Here is a 23071-nt window from a genome sequence, read left to right as displayed (position 1 = left end):
CCCTCTATAAAACTGGGCTCCGATTACTGGGTGTTTGCCTTTGTGCCACTTCATTTACTACAGTGATTTAACTGCAGTCTGCAAAGTAGTACTAAAGAGACATAAACCTTTGCAGAAAATTCACAGTTTTTGTTTGCTACTAGATTTAAAAATGTTTTATTAAAGGTCCACGTTCTTCTTTTTTTTTTTCTCTCCTGTGAGATGTTCAAACAGCTTTTGGATCCTATTCTTGTGGAACACTAGTCCCCATCATTATGGTTTGTCCATACTATCATGTCCTAACAGCTACAAGTTCTACTATAGATCTTCCAGTTGGCAAAGTGACAAGATCTGGACAACCTTATCCATGCCCACTACTGCTTCTTAATGTAGAACTATAGGAAAAAACTTTTTTTTATTTTCATTATGGATAGCGTAAGGGAGTGTGTTCTAATGGCTGTCGGATTTATTTTTCCTCCATCTGTGTCCCATTTTGGAGATTTCCTGCCCCATAGCCAAGCAGGAATTAAGAGAAAATACCTGCAAATTAAGGGAATATCTTGGGGACCCCCTGGTCATCAGAACTAGTGTCCCCATTGGAAGATTTCCCATCTATTACTTTTCTGGGAGAAAAAAAAACCTCAAATTTGATTTACTTCCTCTTTTTTTCCCTGCAAAGGCAAAGCATAATGGACTACTATGCATCGCATAGTAGCCCATTATGTGTCACTTACCTGACACAGGAGCCAGCGAAGTCGCCGCTGTCCCCTGTAGTCCGCCGCATCCATCTTGCTGGTGGCGTCTCGCAGCTCCGCCGCTGTCATTCGGCGAAGCCGCGATTACGTCACTCCCGCGCATGCGCACGGGAGTCGACAAATGCGGCAGCTCCATTCTTGGAACTGCCGCGCTCAGTGCGCCTGCGCGCCGCTGTCTACGTTGCATGCGCCGTAGACAGCGGTGCCCGTTTTCGGGCAAATATCTCCTAAACCATATAGGTTTAGGAGATATTGCTTGGACCTACAGGTAAGCCTTAATCTAGGCTTACCTGTAGGTCAAAGTGGTTTGTAAGGGTTTACAACCACTTTAACTGACAAACGTTTGATTTTAGGAAACCAGTTAGTCTTCAACATCATCAGCAGGGGGAGACAAAGGGAAAGCTATGTGGACAGGCGAAAAAATATTGCAACTGTTTATGTGCCCCTTTGCCATTAAAGTTTGCTTCTTATGTAGCAAGTAGATTAAATTTAACTCTTTATCACTGGAAAAAAAAAGAGAAAATGTTACGTTTATGGTTAATAATTAAGTCCTGTGATGTCTCAGTTATTGCAATTACGGTAATTGTATTTTTCTTTTCTTTCTTCTAGGAATATACCACTAGCAAGAATGTTCCCATTCTCTCCTCCGAAACCTTGTCTCTTTTAAGTAAAAGCTTGGCAATTTTCTCCCACGTGAAATCAACACTCAAGAGACTGAAGGAAAAAAACAAAACACCAAAGGATTGATCTACAATTTAGAGATGTGCAGAATACATCACGGGCATGTGACTGGAGGATATTGCAACAAGGAAATGGTTTTTGCTTGCTGATTGGTGGGGTATGGCTTCTTCTGAGCGCTGGGGCTGAGTTGGGTCTTCCCAGGGTTAAATTGTTGTCAAGGAAACTTTACATAAACTTTTTTTTTTTTTCCCCTCTTGCTTGTGATTTTTATCTCAACGATGGAAAACCTAACAGGAGCTAAATAGGATTTCATTTCTCTGGTCGAGATGAAGATTGACTTGGGTTTTCATCTCTAGACCAAGTCTTCAAACTTTACGGAATAAAGGATGCTTGTGTGGATCCCTTTGCTTTGTTGCCTATGGATGGATTTAAACTTTGAATGCGTTTTAATTCAATCTTAGAAGACTCTCGCGACGTATTTGAACGTCGTTCTTTGTGGATATTAAGCAGAAACAGGCCGTTGTGGAGTGGGATTGTTTAGAACCATGGCTGAAAAGGATGCAGAGAGGAAAGTGCGGATTTACAGGAGTGTGTCCTTTAAAAAACTAGGGAACTGGAATGCAAAAGCTTTTAGTGAAGAGGGAGGCACGGATCTGCCCGGGAAGGGAGATGTCACCCAGCCCACATGTCAGAAAACACATCGTCCTCCTGCCAGATCGCTTAGCTTAACTAGGAAGGTGTCCAAAATCTCTGCAGCCAGTAAAGACCAGAATATCTCATCGGCCCATCGGATTTCTCCGCGTTTCTCACCCCACATCAGGGACGATGGAGCTCAGAGTGACGACGAAAGCTTGAGGCGAACAGATCTTTGGAGAAAGGCTTGCCAACCTGGGTCTGGGGAGACTGACACGCCTGTCGAGACTTCGCCGAGAGAACAGCTTAAACAAGGCACGACTGGCTACGATGGCATTTCCCTGGCACTGCCAGGTAAGTCCCATGATTATCCTGACCCGAGGGAATGTCAGAGCTCAGGGATCTCTGCAGATGGAATAAACTCTTTCTGTAGTTTTCTACACCAGCCAGATAACAGAGAGTTGCTAGTTGCAGAGGGATCAAACTGGCCAAGAGTTACTGAAATGAGAAAACTATTTGGGGAGGGTGGAAGAAAACTGCCATCTAGGGCTTCTTCCCTGCCAGAATCTGAGGAGCCCAAGCCCCCAGGCCAGTCGGGACCATTTATAAAAGAAACGGCAGTAGCAGAGCCCCAAAGACATTGTTCCTTGGAAGCTACAAGCAGCAAAAACTTTAATCACTATACCAAAGACAGTCCGTCCAGCACATTGCACTGGTCCACAAACCCGTCTGCAAGTACAGAAACTACTTATTGTCAAGCACTAACAGAAAGCAGGACAGACCAACAAACTGTATGTATGGATAAAAAAGATCACCGAGTAATAAACACTGGTCCCAAACCCCAGCCTCCTCCCCCTCCTCCGAGAACTTGTATCCCGTTTGGTCTGAGAGTGAACACACGTTCATCTGGTCTACCTAAACAAGAGGCAAGACAGCAATCAGATAGTTTACATTCCTATCATAGTTTAGGAAAACCACAGTTGGCCCCCTCTAATGTCAGACTCAAAGACAGCTCCAGTGAAGATGAGCTGCACAAAAATACTTTGCCTCAGCATATCCTAGGTGATAGTAGTGATTCTAGGGACAGGCCCCAGGAAGTGTCCTCGGGAAGTGAACAGGACAGTGATATAGACGTCCTCAGGGATAGTTTCAGGAAACGGTCTATAAGAAAGAAAAAGAGAGACATTGCAGCTGATGCTACACTTGACCTAGGCCATGGTACTGGTTTGTTGCCCTTTTTACAACAGGGACATGATTCCCAGTCCATTATATCTAATCGTTTTTCTAATACTGTTGTCAAATCAGATATTTGTCCTACAGAACAAAATGTTTTGGGTGCCTCAAGCGGTGCTTCCCATGAAACTCCCACACAGCGCATATATGAAAGCATATTGCCAGCAAATCCAAGTCAATTGACTACGTCACCAATCCCCATTGTGTCTCGGGTTGCAAAAGTTAACATTCCACCCTTTGTGACCAGCCCCTGTGGCTCCAGAAGCAGCAGTAGATATTCAAGCACTGAAACCCTCAAAGATGATGACCATTTTAGCTCTTTTTTCTCTGGTCAGGGCCGTAGCTTTCAAGGAGGTTCTGGTATTTACCGATCCCCGAGTTATGGGCAACATGAAAGTATGTCAAGGCAGCTGGTGCGCCCAAGGTCAAAAGTGCCCTGTAGCATTTCAAAAATAAAAAATGAAAATGTTAGTGATAGTCCACATTGCGACCCTGAGAACGGCTCCAATAAAAAGTCAATGTCCAACCCAGATATAGCATCAGATGCTCTTTGCTTGCTAAACTTATTAAAATCTGATATTTCAGACTTGAAACTGAAAAATAAAGTGTGTGGGACCAGTGACAAGGAGGGATTATATGCCAAGCATGACTCTTACCAGGGTACTGTTGGGCCTCAAAACACACTAGCCAGAGGTAGATCAATAGGACAGGAGAGGTTGCAACAAGGAAGTCGTCCAACATTAAAAGACTTGACCGCTACTTTACGCCGCACTAAATCTTTTACATGTTCTGACAAGTTAGGGTCCAGAAGGCTTAATGCGTACAGTTCCATGAAGCAAAGTTCATCTGAACTTATGTTAGCTTGCCCATCCAATAATGATGCCATCCATTCACAGAGGGATGTTGAAAGTGATGTGGAAAGCAAGAATGGAGGTGGATCAGATGCAGAACATGACAAATACATTCAGGAAGCAAGGCAAGTATTTGAGAAAATAAAACAGATTGGTTCCCAGGATGACTATAGTTTTGATCAAGAAGTTGAAGAACATCTCAAAAGTGCTAAAAAAGAAGAGTTAGAGACAGCTGTTGGTGAAAACAGCCAATTTTTAAATAATTCTGCAGTTGAAGAAATTGCATCATATGGGAAATCTTTAGACTTGGACTTATCTGGACACGAATCTAGCATGACCGATGAAGGAATTGTAACGGAAGTTGAACCTGCACCTTGTACTTCATATCGAGATATTGGTCAGACGCTCACTGTTTGGAAGTCAACAGGAAATTCTCAAGAACAAGGTGAATACTTGCATAAACGAAATGGAGACCTACAAGTACTTTCACCTAGTGATAACTTAGAAAGTGATAAATGTGCTGAAGTTGCAGCCAACAAAGCACACACTCAAGGACCTCTAGATGCCCCACCAACACCTGGAACAATTAGACGAAGAAGGAAATTTCCTTCTCTTGGTAATGGTGGGACAGATTCTAGCAGTGGGAGCAATGGTGAGTCTGGAAGTGAATCTTACAGATCTCTGAGTGATCCAATGCCCCATCGGCGGTATTCCATCACCGAAGATCCAGCACAGTTCTCTATGGACAGTAACCTGCTTGGATCGTTAAACGCAAAGTCAATGATTTCAGATTCCTCAGCCTCTGCTCTTTCTGAATGTACGGGTAGTGCTGCTAGTGTGCTCTCTTTCAGCAGTGATGGGATTAAAGATTACAACACAGTCATCCAAAATATTGTCAGTCAACCAGGAGCTCTTGATAAAGTCATTGATGAAAAGGGAAATGGCAAAACCATCAAGAAAAAGTCATTTAGTGACCCAAGTCGACGAGGGGATTTGGCTACCCCTGGCCTTGAAGACTCTAGTGAGCCTTCAAAAGAACTAGAGCAGTCCATACTAGCATCCAGTAGTGAGCCAATATTATCTGAACAAAGAAATGAACTGGAAGAACTTGAAGAGGTCGAAGAGGAGGCTGGAAAGTTGTCTATCGAGGCAGAAGAAAATGGATTAGAGGGAAACCAAAACTTGAACTTCGACCCCAACCTTGTAAATGTTTTATCCCCAAGAATGGTTCGACGCAGTTTTAAAAAGCGCTCCAATAGAATTGGTAGTCAAGATGCCAACAAAGAAAGTGAGGAACCAACAGATGCTTCTGGTAAATCTAGGCTACCCAGCAAACATGTTCGCCACACAAGCGAACCGGCTGCCTTTATACCAATCTCCCCTCCTGAATGTAAAGTGTTAAGTAGTCCCTTTTCAAATGCCAACTCTACAAAACACCCCATTAAACAATATCCAGTTTTGATAAGCCCCCTACTGGAGGATGCATCAAAATCAGCGCCAACTGGCACAGGTGACTCTAATAACTTTGGCACTTTGGATTTGCCTAGAACAGCACCAAGTACTCCAACTACCATGGAACCAAAACTACTAAAGCTTCCCAGGCCACAAGAGGATACAAGCAGCAGAAGCAAACCCTTTGTGGTGAGTTCCATGTTTCATTTGCTTTTTTTTATTTTAACTATTTCTCCAGTAATGTTGTCCTTCTTTGTGGCTGTTTATTGGCTGGTTTTTAAGGTGTGTTTCTGTTCTTTGAAAAATAGTTTTATCATTTGTTACACTATGGACCATAGCCCCATTTCTTCTCCATAGATAAAGTTTACCTGTGGTTGTTAGTTACTGGAGTCGTTGTAGTTATTAATGTTCATAAATTTTGTGTGAAATTGTTTTGCATTATTTGTTGCTATGAAGAAACTGATGAACCTCACCTGTTGACTATTATCGGGTCAACTGTTGCCAACCAAACTAATGCTGTGTACACACAGGCTGAAAATGGCTTGTTCGGCAAGAACTGGCTGTATTTTGGCCCATGTGTACAGTTTCCTGTCCAACCGTTTCTGGAAGCTACTACTTTCCAGAAGCAGTGTTAAAGGAACCTCCAGGCTGCTTGGTACATTTGAACCTTGGGTGTAACAAATAACTGTCAATCTGACATTGTCCTTTTAATATTTGGATTAGTGTGCTAAGTGTCACCAAAAAAACAAAAACAAAAAAAATTATGGTAGAGGTATTATACTCCTCCCCTTTCTGACGACCTGTGTCTCCTACCTTCCCTCCATTTCAGTGCTGAAGCCTCAGTCAGACCTCTGGGACTGTCGGAAGCCAGTGTCTCCCGTTGTGTACTGTGGTTCCTTTCTCCAGCCTCCTTTGTCACAACAGGAGAAGGCAGAAGTGACATGAGGGGGGGGGGGGGGGGGGCAGAGGATGGGGCCATAGTGCAAGGCAGAGGGCACGGGCATCTGACACTTCTAGATGTGTCAAATACTGAAGAGTTTGGCAAAATCTGCATGGCTTGAGGGAAGGTAAGATTTGGGCTACTGAAGGGGTGAGTAAAAACTCAAATTTTTGAGTCTACACACTGTTGTACAGGAGCCATGATACTTCTTTTTAGTATGTAAATCATACTACCTGCCATTAGCTCTGCGATATATGAAGTGCTAACGTGGTTGAAAATTGGCAAAAAATTTTAGCAACTGCCATATCCTGTTGAGGCTGGTGCATTTGCATAAATGAGTTTCACGTTTTTTGCATTAAATATTATCTGTCCATGGTTGAGCAAATATGCCACCTCACACGTATCAGTACACCAATTCTTAAAGTAAATATTTCTGCTTAATATATTGTTTCTCTTTATACTTTGTATATCATTTTTGAATTGTAAATTTCCATTGCAAATTTCCAATTGACATTTTCCATGCAGAAGGAATAAGGGAAGATCTCCTTATTTCCTTCCTGGCTCCAGTCACATGACGCAGCCGAGGGAGGGCTTCACCACGTTCTGAAATGTATGGTTTGACTGGTGAGTGTGTTTCATGAAGGGGGAACTCTATCAGGATCAAAGATCTGTACTGGGGCATTGGAGATCTGCACTGCACTGGAGGGGAGGGGATCTATATTAGTGTGTGTGTGTGTGTGTGTGTGTGTGTGTGTGTGTGGGGGGGGGGGGGGGGGTTAGGCAGAACTCTACTGGTGGGGATTTTGGTTTGGTGAGGGTAATTGTTGTTGTACTCTGACTACTCACCTACGCGTTACGCACTTCTGATTTCGATAGTCTATGGTGCTGTAAACAAAAAGGAGAGCTAATAAAGATTCAGTTAACAATAAATAATAAATACTTGGACCCAATTATATCAATATGCATTTGAGATAAAAAATAATGAATACGAAAATCATATTTAACAAAAAAGTGTCCATAAAAAAAAGTGTATCCGCATATTACAACAGCACAGTTTCCTTAGAAGACTTTCCTTCAAGAAAAAATGTGCAATAAAATTCACAAGTAAAGCAGGAGACTCCATTATCTTGCGATATGATTAGCCCCTTACCAGATTTGATAAACCATCACATTAAAAATGATCATAATGCGCTTGTTATGTCAAGGGCAGAAGCGACTCCACCGCGGCATACAAGCATAGAGGTCACCATTATATAAAAAATAAGAAAACTCCCATTGTGAAGTGTCACCATGAATCCAGTCTAAAAACCAAAAAGGATAATTCCTAAAGCCCCATACACACGAAGAGATTTTCTGCTGATTTTTTTTTTCCTTCAGATTTACCAAAACCATATAATATGAGGTCAAACCTTAGGAGTTTCAATTTGTATGCAATCAGGCAGGCCCTTCACTACATGGTTTTGGTAAATCTGAAGACAAAAATCAGCAGAAAAACTGATAGTGTATATGTGGCTTTACATCAAAAATAGTAATGCAGCAGGCTGATAACTTGGGCTTGACAAGACACTAAGTTGGACCGGCAAACAGCATAGCCCGGCGGCAGTACTCCCAAACTCCTGTAGTTTGTGTTACGCACCCCTGATCCTTGAATTTTGTGCATTACACATTCTTGACCCCAGATCACTGTGCATTATGCACTCCTGACACTACATTCTGTGCATTACACACTCCTAACTACTGTGCTTAGTGTGCTATGCATTCCTCAGCCTTGCACTATATACATTATGCTGTATTTTGTACTCCTGTCCACTGCACTCATAATGCTGTATTGTAAAACAGTTACTGGTTGCTCAGTAGTCAGTTATTATGGTAATGAATGGTGTACAGAAAAGCATACATGATTTTTTTTTTTTTTATAAATGATTGTGTTGAAGTTTATATGTATCATTTAGTCCCAGTTCACACTGATGCAGTGCTGGAAACATTTCCAGCGCTACATAGCAATCGCGATCTGCTGTAGGTGTCAAGGGAAAGGCGTTTTTGCCTGAACTGGATCGCATGGGTAAGAAAGACACCTATGCGATCCAGTTCCAGTGCGAGTAAAAAAAAGCTGCCTGTACCTTTTTGATGCAGTGCGATTTGAACTTCCTGTGCGATTCACATGTTATTCACAGTGTGAACCTAGGCTGCTCCATAGAGGAGACCAATTGTCTGACGGAATCTTTTCATCGAATATTCCGATCGTGTGCAGGCCTTATCTGACTTTTTTTTTGAAAAATTCTGACGGACCTAGAAATAGAACATGTTTTAAATCTTTCCGATGGAATCAATTCCTACCGGGAAAACCGTTCGTCTGTGTGCTGTTCCGACAGACCAAAAACAACGCATGGGCAGCTTTTTGCTACTGGATATTGAACTTCCTTTTTCTAGTCCCGTCATACGTGTTGTACGGCACTGCGTTCTAGATGATTGGACTTTGGTGTGATCGTGTGTAGGCAAGACCGTTTCAGAGGAACTCCGTCGGAAAAACCGCCAGCGTGTATTCTGATGGAAAAACCGGTCGTGTGTACGCGGCATAAGAATTTTCATTCATATTTCACACCATTAGTGAGCTGCAGCAACAGCCGATTTTCGTGCAACAGTCAAATCTGCGTTATCGGACATGTTGGAATTTTTTGGGAAAAATGAACAATTTTCTAATCAATGATGGGAGAAATGTAATCGAAAAAGAATCGTACATGTGCAAGAAAGGAAAATTCCCAGAAAGAAAAGAAGATTCCCAGGCACAAATTCTTTTCTGTAGCAACACGACGTGAAATTGAAGGCTTTGTTGACTGAATTTCGTAATCAATGGTGGCACCATCGCATCACAAAAGGCACAAATTTTCTGATTTTCTAAGGAAATTTCTTTCGAAATTCGACCATGTATTGCCAGCCTTACTCTGTAGGGTTCAATATTGCGTTAGCCCACCCTTTGCAGCTATAACAGATTCAACTCTTCTGGAAAGGCTGTCCACAGGGTTTAGGAGTGTGTCTATGGGAATGTTTGACCATTCTTCCAGAAGCACATCTGTGGGGGCAGGCACTGATGTGGATGAGGAGGCCTGGTTCGCAGTCTCCGCTCTAATTCATCCTAAAGGTGTTCTGTTGGGTTAAGGTCAGGACTGTCAGTTCGGTCAAGTTCCTCCACCCCAAACTCGCTCATCCATATCTTTATGGAGCTTGCATGTTGGAACAGGAAGGGGCCATCCCCAAACTGTTCTTACAAAGTTGGGAGCATAAAATTGTCCAAAATGTCTTGGTTTGCTGATGCCTTAAGTGTTCCCTTTACTGGAACTAAGGGACCCAACCCAACCCCTGAAAAACAACCCCACACCATAATGCCCCCTCCACCAAATGATTTGGACCAGTGCACAAAGCAAGGTCCATAAACACGTGGATGAGCGAGTTTGGGTTGGAGGAACTTGGCATGGCATGTAGGTTGTGGTGCACCAGCAGGACGGGAACTTTGCACCATACTGTATTTGTGCCTTGGGATGCCCTTTTAAATGAATGCCACTGCAACCCATCATATAAAGTAGCACGTATAACAGTAACTCACAGCTGCAAAACCAGCCTAACAGGTAGGCCGTTATAACTGCTTAAAAAATGATTTCTATTTGGCCGGAGTTTGGGAGAGAATGAGATTTGAAATATTTTGCCTACATAACCTCCTTGTTTGGGGAAGGAAGTTTTTCACTGCTCTTGATAACAGCTTGTTTCCTGCTGTGAGGAGGTGACAGATTAATAAGTTTGCTCTTTGCGGGAGACGTTTCTGAGCGTGTTGTGAAACACAATTAGGTGTAATTTATTGACAGTTGTCTGAAATGTCAGTTGAAAGTGAAGCTCCATTTTTTTTTTCCCTCTTACTTGTCTGTAGCCATATTTTGCTGTCCAAACCTTATCTAGTTCCTAGTTTGTGCTCTCAGTTCAGTACAATTTTATTTTTTTTTTATTGAAAATTTATACTGTTAAACATTCCTATTAGATGATCGTTCGGCCGCGTTTTATTGGAGTGAATGTAAGGAATGATAAAACTATTTCATGCTTGCACTGATGCTGGGGCATTATGTGCCACTTACCTGCAAAAGAATCCAGCGATGTCCCCTGTGTAGGCAGCATCCATCTTCTGGCCCCTCTTCCTTCGGGGCTGCAGACTCCGACTCTGTGATTCGCCGGAGCCGCGTGACGTCACTCCCACGCATGCGCACGGGAGCCGCGATTAACGGCACAGGCTAGGAAAGAAATGGCACTTCGTTTCATCTATTCCCCCACGCATTGCGCCGTTGGAATTTTCGGCAGACTACATGGGAAATATCTCCTAAACGGCGGACGTTTAGGAGATATTTCCACTACCTATAGGTAAGCCTTATTCTAGGCTTACCTATAGGTAGAAGTCCAAAAAGTGGGTTTACAACCACTTTAATATTTGCAGACAAAATTAAGGTTTCCTATTTAGAATAATAAGCTGTCAGGTTAGTAAAACAGCGATATCAGAACCGATTTCAATCATCCAGTTTGTAGTGTACATAGATTTGCAAAACAATGGGATAAAGGAATATTCCTGAACTTTGTTTTATCTCCTGGTTACTGTGAAGTTCTGTTAATGAATCAATGCAGTGCAGATGTTATCTCAGCTTGCAGAGCTTGGATTCATTGAATGAAGAATATACAGCCTAATGCTACATAACTAAGCTCCATTGTTGAATAAACTAAATTATTAATGTATCTTAAATAGACCACTATATTTAGAGATAGACTAATATATACATATAATATTATTATTATTATTTTAATCATTGATATTTATCCGCCCTGCCTGACCTAGACCTTCGGTACCACGATGGAGCAGTTTTTTACTTATGGCAAGAAAGAGGAACATTTTCTCTAATAATAATTTGAGTTATGATGGAGAATTTTCCTTTAGGACCTTAAAGCTGTAGAGTTGTGTGTGTGTGTGTGGTGTTTTTTTTTTTTTTTGTCCTGCAAGGCAATGCCAAAATCAAAATGTGCTAGTATGCATAGCATACTAGCACATTATGTGAAACCTACCTTTAAAAGGAAGCCCTCCAGCGGCTGAAGGTGCTTCGATCTTCACCCGGTTTTCCTCACCAGGATGTGTGAGTGGCTGGAGCCGTGATGATGTCACTCCAGCGCACGTGGGAGCTGCTGTTCACAGCACAGGACTGTGAAGAAACGGAGCAGTATGCCGTTCTTTCAGAGCACATGCGCTGGTGACATCACTGGTTGCATCAAAAGTAAATATCTCTAAATGGTTTAGGAGATATTTACTGTCCCTTTTTAGGTAAGCCTTACTATAGGCTTACCTATAGGTAAAAGCCATGCATGGGAGTTTACTCCCAATTTAATCAGTTATTTCCAGTTGTGGGCAGGTGCAGTGTGGTGCGGTGGAAATAAACACTCAGAGTCTGGTTGCAGAAAACAGAACAGTATTGAAATAGAAGTTTGGTAATGCACAGCAAGCCTGGTGGGAAGACAACATGACCAGGCGCACTCACAGAATGTACAGCGTTGAGCAGGGCCCCTGATAAGCCAGTACAACTGGCCCTGTAGTACCGGGCCTGGCCAGCCGGGGGGGCCTGGCAATATACTGTAAAAAGGAATGAAAGAATGCAAAGTAAAAAAAAGTGTTTCCCTCCCCTTTTCCAGCTCGCTCACATTTCACTCTAAACAGTGCTGGAGTGGGGCTGAATGTGAGAGTGAGGAGGAAGACATACGAGGTATGACAACAGCAATACAAGTTCTGCAAGGACACACAGCTGTGGCTGAATGGAAACAGGATAGTCGGGACCACAGTAACATGAAGCTAGTCGGCTGCAGTGTCTTCCAGATATCTGTGTCAGTGAACAGGATGATCAGCCTCCCCTCCCTCTTGTCTTGCTGGTTACTTTTTTTTTTCTTTTATCTGCCTAACCTTACCTGCACATTGTCTGATCACACTGATATAATCTCTGGAAGACTCTGCAGCAGCTGTTAACCATTTCAGTTTATAATCAGCTATTTAGCCAGAGCTCTGTGTGTGCTGCACAGATTTTTATTTATTTTTTTGTTGAGGATTTACTGCTGGTTTAGGCTAGAAGCTTCACAGCCCCATTAACTGGTTACTGCCCTCCACTAATCCCGAGCAGTTCACTGTTTGGAAGAAAATTTGTATTTTGGAAATTGGATGTGAAGCAGTCTTCTGTCACTTGGTTGTACTTTCAAAATCACTGACTTGATTTTGCAGAGCTGGTTTAAAAAGAGTGGATCAGCCCTGTGATACTATATACTTGTACACTGGGTTCAGCCACAAACGCATTCTCTGACCATCTCCCGAATCAATCATGTCTGCAATCCCTAACCGTCTCCTGTACTATGTCTGCAGTCTCTGATCATCTCCTGTACTATGTCTGCAGTCTCTGATCATCTCCTGTACTATGTCTGCAGTCTCTGATCATCTCCTGTGGTATGTCTGCAGTCTCTGACCATCTCCTGTGGTATGTCTGCAGTCTCTGACCATCTCCTGTATTATATCTGCAGTCTCTGATCATCTCCTGCTGTACTATGTCTGCAGTCTCTGACCATCTGGGGCAGGTCCTGGGTGGGGCTGAAGGAGGGGCCAGGGGCGGGACCAGGGTGGGGCTGAAGGAGGCCCCGTCAGATCGGCTGTACGGGTCCCCATGATTTCTATCAGCGGCCCTGGCGATGAGTAGTAGAAGTAGGTCTCAGGGGGGCTGGAAGTGTCTTGTTTCAAGGGGTGGAATGTTGCCTGGCTGTTTTGTACCCAAGTGGGGAGGCTTCCAGGAAGGATGGCATGTGCCTGAACTTTCCCTACTCATCTGGAACCTCTCCCTGATGCTAAGCACTATCGCTGGAGAACGGGTGACCTTTCCCTACTCGGTCCACATGCGAAATGCAATGCTAACGCAGGAGCCAGGGTGTTAATTAGACTCTGCCAGACCCAAGATGGCCACCAAAGTCACGTAGGATGCCAGCATCCAATCAAATGCTGCCTCTCTGTAACTGAGGAGATTCTCCTCCACCTGCATTGCCACTACGGATGAGCACCACCTGCAGTGGAGAAAATAGACTGCACCTGCCTTCACAGTTATTTTTCTTTTCTACTCTGATACACCCCTCCAATGTTGATCTAAAAGAGTATCAGGAATTTTTGCAGTTAAATTAAGTTGTTTTTTTTTTTTTTGCTTAAATTACGTCTAAAGCCCACCTGCGCATTCTTAATGGTCCCTGCTGTCTTCTGGGACCTGTGTGTCTCCCAGAACACAGTGGGTGGGGTGGAGGAGGGGTCAGACATGGCGTAGTTCACCACGGATTCTGCCCTGCTCTTTCCCTGGAAGTGGGAGCAAATACCTGGATTAGACAGGTATCTGCTCCCCCCTGAAAGGTGACAAATGTGACACCAGAGGGGGCGAGGAACCGAATCAGCGGAAGTTCCATTTCTGCATGGAACTCCGCTTTAACCACTTGCCTACCACCCCCTTCCTGCCCAGGCCATTTTTTAGCTTTCAGCGCTGTCGCACTTTGAATGACAATTGCGTGTTAGTGCTACACTGTACCCAAACGCATTTTTTTTTATTTTCTTCACACAAATAGAGCTTTCATTTGGTGGTATTTAATCACTGCTTTGTTTTTTGTTTTTGTTTTTTTTACAAAAAAAGACCAAACATTTGGAAGAAAAAATGTTTTTTACCTTTTTTCTGTCAATGCATTTTGTAACTAAGTAATTTTTCACTTGTGGCCACTGATGAGGAGGCACTAATATGCCGCACTTATGGGCATTGATATGTGGCAATGATGGGCACTGTTAGGTGGCACTTTTTGGCACTAATAGGCAGCACTGGTGGGAACAAATAGGTGGCACTGGTGGGCACTGATGGGCATTTATCGACAGCATTTATGGGCATTGGTGGGCAGCACTGATTGCCAGCACTGACTGGCATCTCTAATGGGCACTGATTGCTGCCACTGGTGGGCACTGATTGGTGACACTGTATTGCTATATTGTAATCGGGGCACTGATCAGTGCCCTGGTTAAATTCCTAGATGTCCCCCCTGCGTAGAGATGCCGCTGATCGGCTCTCCTCGCCACACACTCTGTCAGTGTTAGGCGAGGAGAGCCGATTACTGGCATCTCTGTGTTTACACATGACCGGCTGTGATTGGACACAGCCGATCACATGATTAAAGAGCCGCGGAAGCAGCTCTTTACAGAGATCATGGTCGTGTCATGTCCTAGCAACATGGTGCGGCCGCGCAAGAGCAGCCGTTCTGGGAAGCCTTTATATATCACGTCGTCCCAGAACGAGAGCACTGCCCCCTTCCTTTTTTAGATTTAAACAGTTCCTGTGGGTGGATATAGAGGCGGAGCTATATCACATGTATGCAGCCATGTTGGTGTCAGGAAAATTTCTGCTAGCACATAACTGGTTTATTGAAGTGAACACAATTTACTCTGCCTGGTCTTGTCCCTCCGGCCATTTCAGAAGCCTAAGTGATTCTACATTTAAATTTAGCCTAACCTTAGGTGTAGACATCAGAAAACGGATGGTGATGCATCCATGTTTATGCTATAAAGCAGGCAGACACATGCATACACCATTGGCACTGGCTTATTTTAGGGAAAACCTTGGCTTTGGAAACACGTTTTCTAACTTACCCTTTCCTTGTGTCCCCTGAGATCTCTTGGCTTGTTGTGGGTGTAATCATAGGTGCCTGCAGATAAATCTGCCTAATTCAACGTTGGTCCTCTTGTGTCAGTAATCCTCTTTAATCCCGGACGCTATAAACGTCTTTTCACACCGATAAAACTAGGCCTCGTCTGCTTAGATTTCTATTTTCTTATTTTAATTTCCTAACTAAATGAGCACAAAAAAAATGCTTCTTCTGCCAACTTTTCTTAATGTTCTTCCCTAAAATTTCCACTCTGGTTCTCCTCAGTTCTAGGGAAGAATCCAGCTGGCAGCCATAACAGTACTGCCAAGAGTCTCCAATTATTACAAAGTGAAGGTTTCTAACGGGGTGCAATCAGGCTCAAGGAAATCGCTGTGAACGCCACACAGTGGCACCTCCTGCTCATGTTCTTCCAATCCATAGCACTTATATAAGATGGCTTCTCTGAAGGACTTACATTTGTTCCAATAAATTGTAACTGTACTGTCTGCCCTAATAATAATAAATCATATCTGTAAAAGTGGAATCAATGAAGCAAAATGGCAATCAAACTGACTGTCTAGCAAATGGGCAATGCTTTTGCGTGTGTGGGCAATCCCTGTGACTGAGATCTTAGATGGCAGACTGTGCTGGTTTTGCAAACATCTCCATTAATAGATTCCTGGCATGACACATAATACAGAAACTATCAGCTTTCATAAAAGATCCCAGTTTTATCATTAAAATGGAACTGTAAACTTGGATAGGCAGCTCTTGATGATGTAGAATGCACAGCATGGACATACAACATAAACCTTGTTTCCGGGCTTGCAAGTGTTTTTCTATGATTAGATTGTATGTGACCTTTAAAGTGGTTGTAAACCCTTACAACCAACTTTGACCTACAGGTAAGCCTAGATTAAGGCTTACCTGTAGGTCCAAGAAATATCTCCTAAACCTACACGGTTTAGGAGATATTTGCCGAAAGACAGGCACCGCTGTCTACGGCGCATGCGCCGTAGACAGCGGTGCGCAGGCGCACTGAGCATGCCGCGGTCAACGGCTATATGCCGGGAGTGGCGGCTCCCGTGCGCATGCGTGGAAGTGACATCATCGCGGCTTCGCTGAATGACAGCGGCGGAGCAGCGAGACCCACCGAGAAGATGGATGCGCCGGACTACAGGGGACAGCGGTGACATCGCTGGCTCCTGTGTCAGGTAAGTGACACATAATTGACTAATACGAGATGCATAGTAGTCCATTATGCTTTACCTTTGCAGGGAATGAAAGAGAAAGTAAACTCATCAAGGTTTACTTCCTCTTTAACCACTTCACCCCCGGAAGGTTATACCCCCTTAAAGCAGTTGTATACCAATTTTTTTCATTTTTATCTACAGGTAAGCCTATAAGAAGGCTTACTTGTAGGTAAAATTAATATCTCCTAAACCGAACCCGGAAGACACGCCAAGGGCAAAATGACAGCTCCCTCTGCGTGGACCGTGATTAGATACTGAGGCCTCATTAGATACTGAGGCCTCATTCTAAGGTAAGTATTTCATAATGAGCTACCATGCTCATTATGCCTTTTGCCTTACAGGTGTTTTATTTTTATTTTTTTACATTTCTTATTTATTTATTTTTTCTGCAGGTATACAACCGCTTTAATGACCAGGCCATTTTTTGCGATAGGACACTGCGTGGTCATGCGATGTTGTGCTCAAACAAAATTGATGTCCTTTTTTTTTTTTTTACCACAAATTTCTTTTGGTGGTATTTGATCACCTCTGCTGTTTTTTTTTTTGCGCTATTAACCAAAAAAGAGCAACAATTTTGGAAAAAAAAAACAATATTTTTTTACTTTCTGCTATAATGCATATCCAAAGAAAGGAAATGTATTCATCAGTTTAGACCAACATATATTCTCCTTATTTTTGGTAAAAAAAATATGCAATAAGCGTTTATTGATTGGTTTGCACAAAAGTTATTTTATCTACAAACTATGGGAAAGCTTTATGGACTTTTATTTTCTTTTAATGTTTTTACTGGTAATGGAAGCAATCTGCGCTTTTTAGCAGGACTGCGACTTTACGGCGGACAAATCTGAGCCTAAGTGACACTTTTTGGGGACCAGTGACATTACATCAGTGCTAAAAAAAAATGCACTGATCAATGTATAAATGACACGGCCAGGGAAGGGGTTAACACTAGGGGGCGATCAAGGGGTTAACTGTGTTCCAAGAATGTGTTCCAACTGTGGGCTCACTGGAACACCACAGAGATTGCTGTTCCTGATCACTGGGAACAGCAGATCTCCATGATGTCGCCTGTCAGAATGGGGACCCACCTTGTTTACACAGGCAGATCCCCGTTCTGCCTCTGTGTACTGTGATCGCCGGTCGCCAGCAGACATCAAATCACGTGGACGAACACTTCCGTGGCGCGTGCATGCCCACAGTGTCACATGCACGCACTGCCGTACGTGTACAGCTGTTTGCGCAATAGAGCCAACCTGCCGCCGAATATATACAGTGGCTGGTTGGGAAGTGGTTAATCTGAGGATTGGTCTGCACGGTGCATTAGGCTTCCGGTATGTGGAGCACATTTGTTAAATTCTATGACGCTCTGCGATTGGGATATCCGGTGGTTTGGCCTTAAAACCCCTTTCACACTGAATATCGCCCCGCACTAGCGGTAGAGAGCCGCACTTTACCGGCTTTGTGCGGGTGGGACCAAAGAAGGGGTTAAAAGTGCCCAAAAAGCACCGAATCGATTTGCAGGTGCTTCAGGCATTGCCCATTGATTTCAATGGCAGGGTCGGTTTAGGAGTGGTGTATACGCCGCTCCCACACTGCCCCAAGGACACTGCTTGCAGGACCTTTTCTAAAGTTCTGCAAGAGCACCACCCCAGTGTGAAAGCACTCAGGCTTTCACATTGGTCGTGGCATGGGAGGCGTTTTTGAGACGCTATTTTTAGAGCTAAAAGGTCTGAAAATGGGTGGGCCTAAATAGTGTGGTGACGAGTGCTAGTCACGCCTCTGATGTCAGTTGCTGATGAAATGCGTAGGGCGGAACCATTGACGTGTCACATCATCACGCCAGACACCCCGGCCATTTTGTGAAAATTTTCAATGCATTTTTTTTCTGTACACATGTGCGTTTAATAGCTTTTTATTAAGAGTATTTCAAAGTTACAGCACTGTGTCGGCTGTTATATGTTCTTATGAGGTTTGATCCCACTGCTGCTGAGGCAAGTGATCTGAGTATGTGTGGTGGGTATTGTGGACATCTTGGTGGATCCCCTTAAGAAAAGCCAGTTATATTAGGACCTGAGTGTCTTCATCTGTGGAAATCTGGAGGATCGCCCTCCTGGTGTGGCCAAAACGGATGAGACCAAGGATATGATTATCTTTAAAGTGCAATTGACTGCTCTATTAACCACTTAAGCCCCAGACCAATTTGCAGTCAAAGGACCAGGCCCCTTTTTGCGATTCGGCACTGCATCGCTTTAACTGACAATTGCGCAGTCGTGCGACGTGGCTCCCAAACAAAATTGGTGTTCTTTTTTTCCCACAAATAGAGCTTTCATTTGGTGGTATTTGATCACCTCTGCGGTTTTTATTTTTTGCACTATAAACAAAACTAGAGCGACAATTTTGAAAAAAAATGCAATATTTTTTACTTTTTGCTATAATAAATATCCCCAAAAAATATTTTTCCTCAGTTTAGGCCGATACGTATTCTTCTACATAAAAAAAAAATCGCAATTAGCGATTATTGAATGGTTTACGCAGAAGTTATAGCGTTTACAAAATAGGGTATAGTTTTATAGCATTTTTATAAAAAAATTTTTTTTTTACTAGTAATGGTGGCGATCAGCGATTTATTTTTTATTGTGACTGCGACATTATGGTGGACACATCAGACATTTTTGACACATTTTTGGGACTATTGTCATTTATGCAGCAATCAGTGCTATTTAAATGCACTGATTCCTGTGTAAATTACACTGGCAGTGAAGGAGTTAACCACTGGGGGGCACTGTAGGTGTGTATGATGTTATGTGTTTTTTTTATTGTAGGGGGCGTGGCCTGGCATGTGACATCACTGATCGTCCTTCCTTATAAAAGGGAACAGACGATCGGTGACAGCCACACTAGGAAGCATGGGGAGAGGTTTGTTTACACAGACCTCTCTTCGTTCTTCAGCTCTGTGACCCGATCACGGGACACCAGCGGCGATCGGGTCCGCTGGTCCCGCGGCCACGGTCACGGAGCTCAGGACTGGGACGGGAGATGCGTCGGCGCGCTCCCGACCCACGGCTGGGCACTTAAAGAATCACGTACAGGTACGCGATTGTGCCCAGCCGTGCCATTCTGCCGATGTATATCGGCGTGAGGCGGTCCTTAAGCAGTTAAGTGAGTCATTTTTGAGGGTCTGAGTGTGGATGTTACAGTTTTTTTGTTATTTAAAAAAATGCTATAAGTAGACGGAAAGGTGGTTTTTGGCCAGACAAGTCCTGCCTGAAAACAGCAAAGACCTTTCCAAGTTCCAGAAGTTTATAGAAGTGCACCATCTCCTGTTGACCTCTCTTCCTCTTTGGTGGCCTATCCTGCCACCTATGCCAATCTTTAGCCCTCCATAGCATCGGGTTGTTTAGCTAATTACCATGTTGTTGTTGTTATTATTATTATTATTGTTTAAGGTACTTATGTAGCGCCGTCAATTTATGCAGCGCTTTACATATACATTGTACATTCACATCAGTCCCTACCCTCAAAGAGCTTACAATCTAAGGTAGGGGGGCTATGGTGAAGAATTTTAGCAAGGCAAGTTGGAAACCTACATTGTATGTTTTAGGCTCACACTCTCGGGAAAGCCTAAAGCCCCATACATACGATCAGTTTTTCTGCTGAGTTTTTCCTTCAGATTTACCAAAACCATATAATATGAGGTCAAACCTTAGGAGTTTCAATGTGAATGCAATCAGGCAGGTCCTTCTACTACATGGTTTTGGTAAATCTGAAGGAAAAACTCAGCAGAAAAACTGATAGTGTGTATGGGGCTTTAAGCAAAGTCAGTCGACTGGAGCTCAATGACTAATTTATAACGATAAATGGAAAATAAGACTATTGCTGGATATTGTGACTTGCCAGGACCTTCTTGACTTTTGAAGTTACTGGAAGGTCCACTTTAATGCTCAGCCGCTATCTATTTATGGGAACTGATGGAACCTGTATCCCCTCCAGCCAAAGTAACTCCACCAATGGTGTTTGCTCTCCTTCAAGGCTGTAAGCTCACTGAATTTCGGTTTTGTAAACTGCGGTTTATGTTGTTGCATGTTCCTTTTTTTTTTTTTTTTTGTTGCTGTTCCCATGGAAACCACTTCCAAGGCTACATCACAGCATTAATTCATCCAGCTGCCATGGGAAATCTATAATTAAATGCTGCGTGTGTAAACAGGAAGGCGATGAGGAGATCAGTGCTTATTACAGGCCCACTGGGGCACCGTCTGTGAGAATCGCCCGCAAGGCTGTCCGCTTCAGCTTCAAATTAGAGACCGTTAAAGGGTCAGTCTATCTAAAACTGAGATTTAAGATTTCCACAGATTGAAGCTGTACAGGCCACCTGATGGTTCCTAATGTCTCTCTGGGACGTTTGTTGGTGAGATCTTTGTGCTGGAGTCGCTGGATCTTATCACCGTTTGGCAGCTGTTTTGAGGAGATCCCAGTCTTCATTTTGAATTTTTTTAAAAATGTTAAATACCGTACTTAAGACTGTCAAAGTAATGAGAACACAGAGAACTCTAAGTTGAGTGGTGACAGAGCTGGTTACTGTGGTGGGACATGTTCTCCTCTAAAGTCCCCAAGAGATATTAAAAACCAACATGTGACCACCAGCCTTCACCCATAACAAAAAAAAAAATACTTTTACATTTTTTTGTAAAAATTGCAGCACAAATTTGCCACAATTTTCGATAGAGTGGACCTAAAAAGGCTAATTCCCTTATTTTTTTAACAGCCCCACTTAGGCCCCTTTCACACGGGGCGGATCAGTAATGACCCGCCCCGTGATGATCCGCTCGCTCAGCGGGGATCGCTCCGTTGTCCCCGCTGAGCCGGCTGCGGACAGGGCGGTCTCCGCACACTGTGCGGGGACCGCCCTGTCAGTTCTCTGTTCTCCTCTATGGAGATCGGATGAGCACGGACCGTCTGTCCGTGTTCATCCGATCCGCTCTGCAGACGGATAGAAAAATTGGATTTTCCTCCGTCTGCAGAATCGGACTGCTGCGGAGGCGGACAATAGCGGGTGTCTGCGGATGTTCATCCGCAGACACCCGCTGTACCATAGGGATGCATGTATGTCCGTATTTCATCCGCAAACAGATGGATGAAATACGGACATACTGTCCGCATGTGTGAAAGGGGCCTTATATAGCATCTTCAATTTGTGCAGCGCTTTACATATTATTATTATTATTATACATAATTTATATAGCACCAACAGTATACGCAACGTTGTACAATGTAGAGGGAGGAGAGCACAATTGCAGTACAGTTCAATACAGAAGGGACAGGAGGGCCCTGCTCGTAGAGCTTACATTGTAAAGGGTGGTGGTACAAAAGGTAATAGATGTGGGGAATAATTTGATGGGGTTGTTAGGTGGGTGTGGGATAGGCTTCCCTGAATAAGTGATTTTTCAGGGCTCTCCTAAAGGTGGACAGGTTAGGGGCTGATCGGATATACCGGGGCAGGGAATTCCAGAGGATGGGAGAGGCTCTGGAGAAGTCCTGAAGGCGAGCATGGGAGGAGGTAACAAGGGAGCTAGAGAGCAGGAGGTCCTGGGAGGAGCAGAGGGGGTGATTTTGGGCGATATTGTACATTCACATCAGTTCCCTGCCCTCCAAGGAGCTTACAGGCTAGGATCCCTAACTCACATTCATACATACACATTCTAGGGCAGTTTAGACAGGAGTCATTTAACCTACCAGCAAGTCTTTGGAGTATGGGAGGAAACCAGAGTACCCGGAGGAAACCCACGCAAGTCACAAGGAGAACATGCAAACTCTACACAGGTAGTACCATGGATGGGTTTCTAACTGACAACACTAGTGCTGCTAAGCGGAAGTTCTAACCACTGTGCTGCCCAAATAGAAAAATAAATAACATACTTACTTTACTCTGGCTTCTGGCTGTGGCAACTAGGCACGGTTGATGTCCTGCTTTTTATGGCAAGATTCCAGGGAATGCTGAGTACCTGAAATCTTAGAAGAACATGCTTCTGCACTGTACTGTAGTACCTTCTTGCGTGGTTACAGGTACTCGGCAATTCCCTGCAACCTAACTGTATGTATATTTAGTAACCTTTTGTTCCCCGCAGGCAGTTTTTTTTTCTTTGGCTTGGGTGGTGTGAAAAAAATTGGATGTTACTTCATAGCACAACGTCTGCTTTAATATTTCTTTCCCATTTTTCCCATGAGTCCCTTTCTTTAACTGCAAAAATGCTATATTTTAAAACTTGCAATTAACTCATCTTTAGGTCTCCACGAAGCTGACTTTACTGATATGCTGTGAATAGCCTTGATTATTTCATCTCCTGCTATTCAGACCTGTTCATAATGCAATTGGGTGCATGAGTTGTGCTTAAAACATTCTGCCTACCCTACTGAAAGGTGGCCAACTTTCAAAAATTTTTCCCACTTCTGATTTCTTCACAGGTTAATGTGACCTTCTGTCCAGGTAGCACACATCCCAAGGCATCTGTTTGTAGCTTTGCACCTGGCTAGTTGTGCACATTCCTGGGAGTCGGTGCATAGTTTTCCAGAAAGAGGTTTTGTGGC

General features: G+C 43.6%; 1 protein-coding gene across 2 annotated transcripts in view; it reads left to right on the top strand.

Moving 5' to 3' along the window:
• The window catches only part of ARHGEF17 (Rho guanine nucleotide exchange factor 17), a 363821-nt gene that overhangs the window by 3350 nt on the left and 337400 nt on the right, over positions 1–23071 (top strand). For both annotated transcript variants that reach the window (XM_077451476.1, XM_077451475.1), the window contains exon 2: positions 1344–5773. In XM_077451476.1, the coding sequence (XP_077307602.1) occupies positions 1961–5773 (3813 nt within the window). In that variant the 5' untranslated portion in view covers positions 1344–1960. The remainder of the gene's footprint in view (positions 1–1343; positions 5774–23071) is intronic.

Source organism: Lithobates pipiens, unplaced genomic scaffold (genome assembly GCF_037356315.1).
Source record: "Lithobates pipiens isolate NorthernLeopardFrog02 unplaced genomic scaffold, aLitPip1_a1.2 Scaffold_23, whole genome shotgun sequence".
Classification (NCBI taxonomy): Eukaryota; Metazoa; Chordata; class Amphibia; order Anura; family Ranidae; genus Lithobates; species Lithobates pipiens.
The sequence above is the reverse complement of the archived record's forward strand: the minus strand, read 5'-3'. Positions and strand labels throughout refer to the sequence as shown.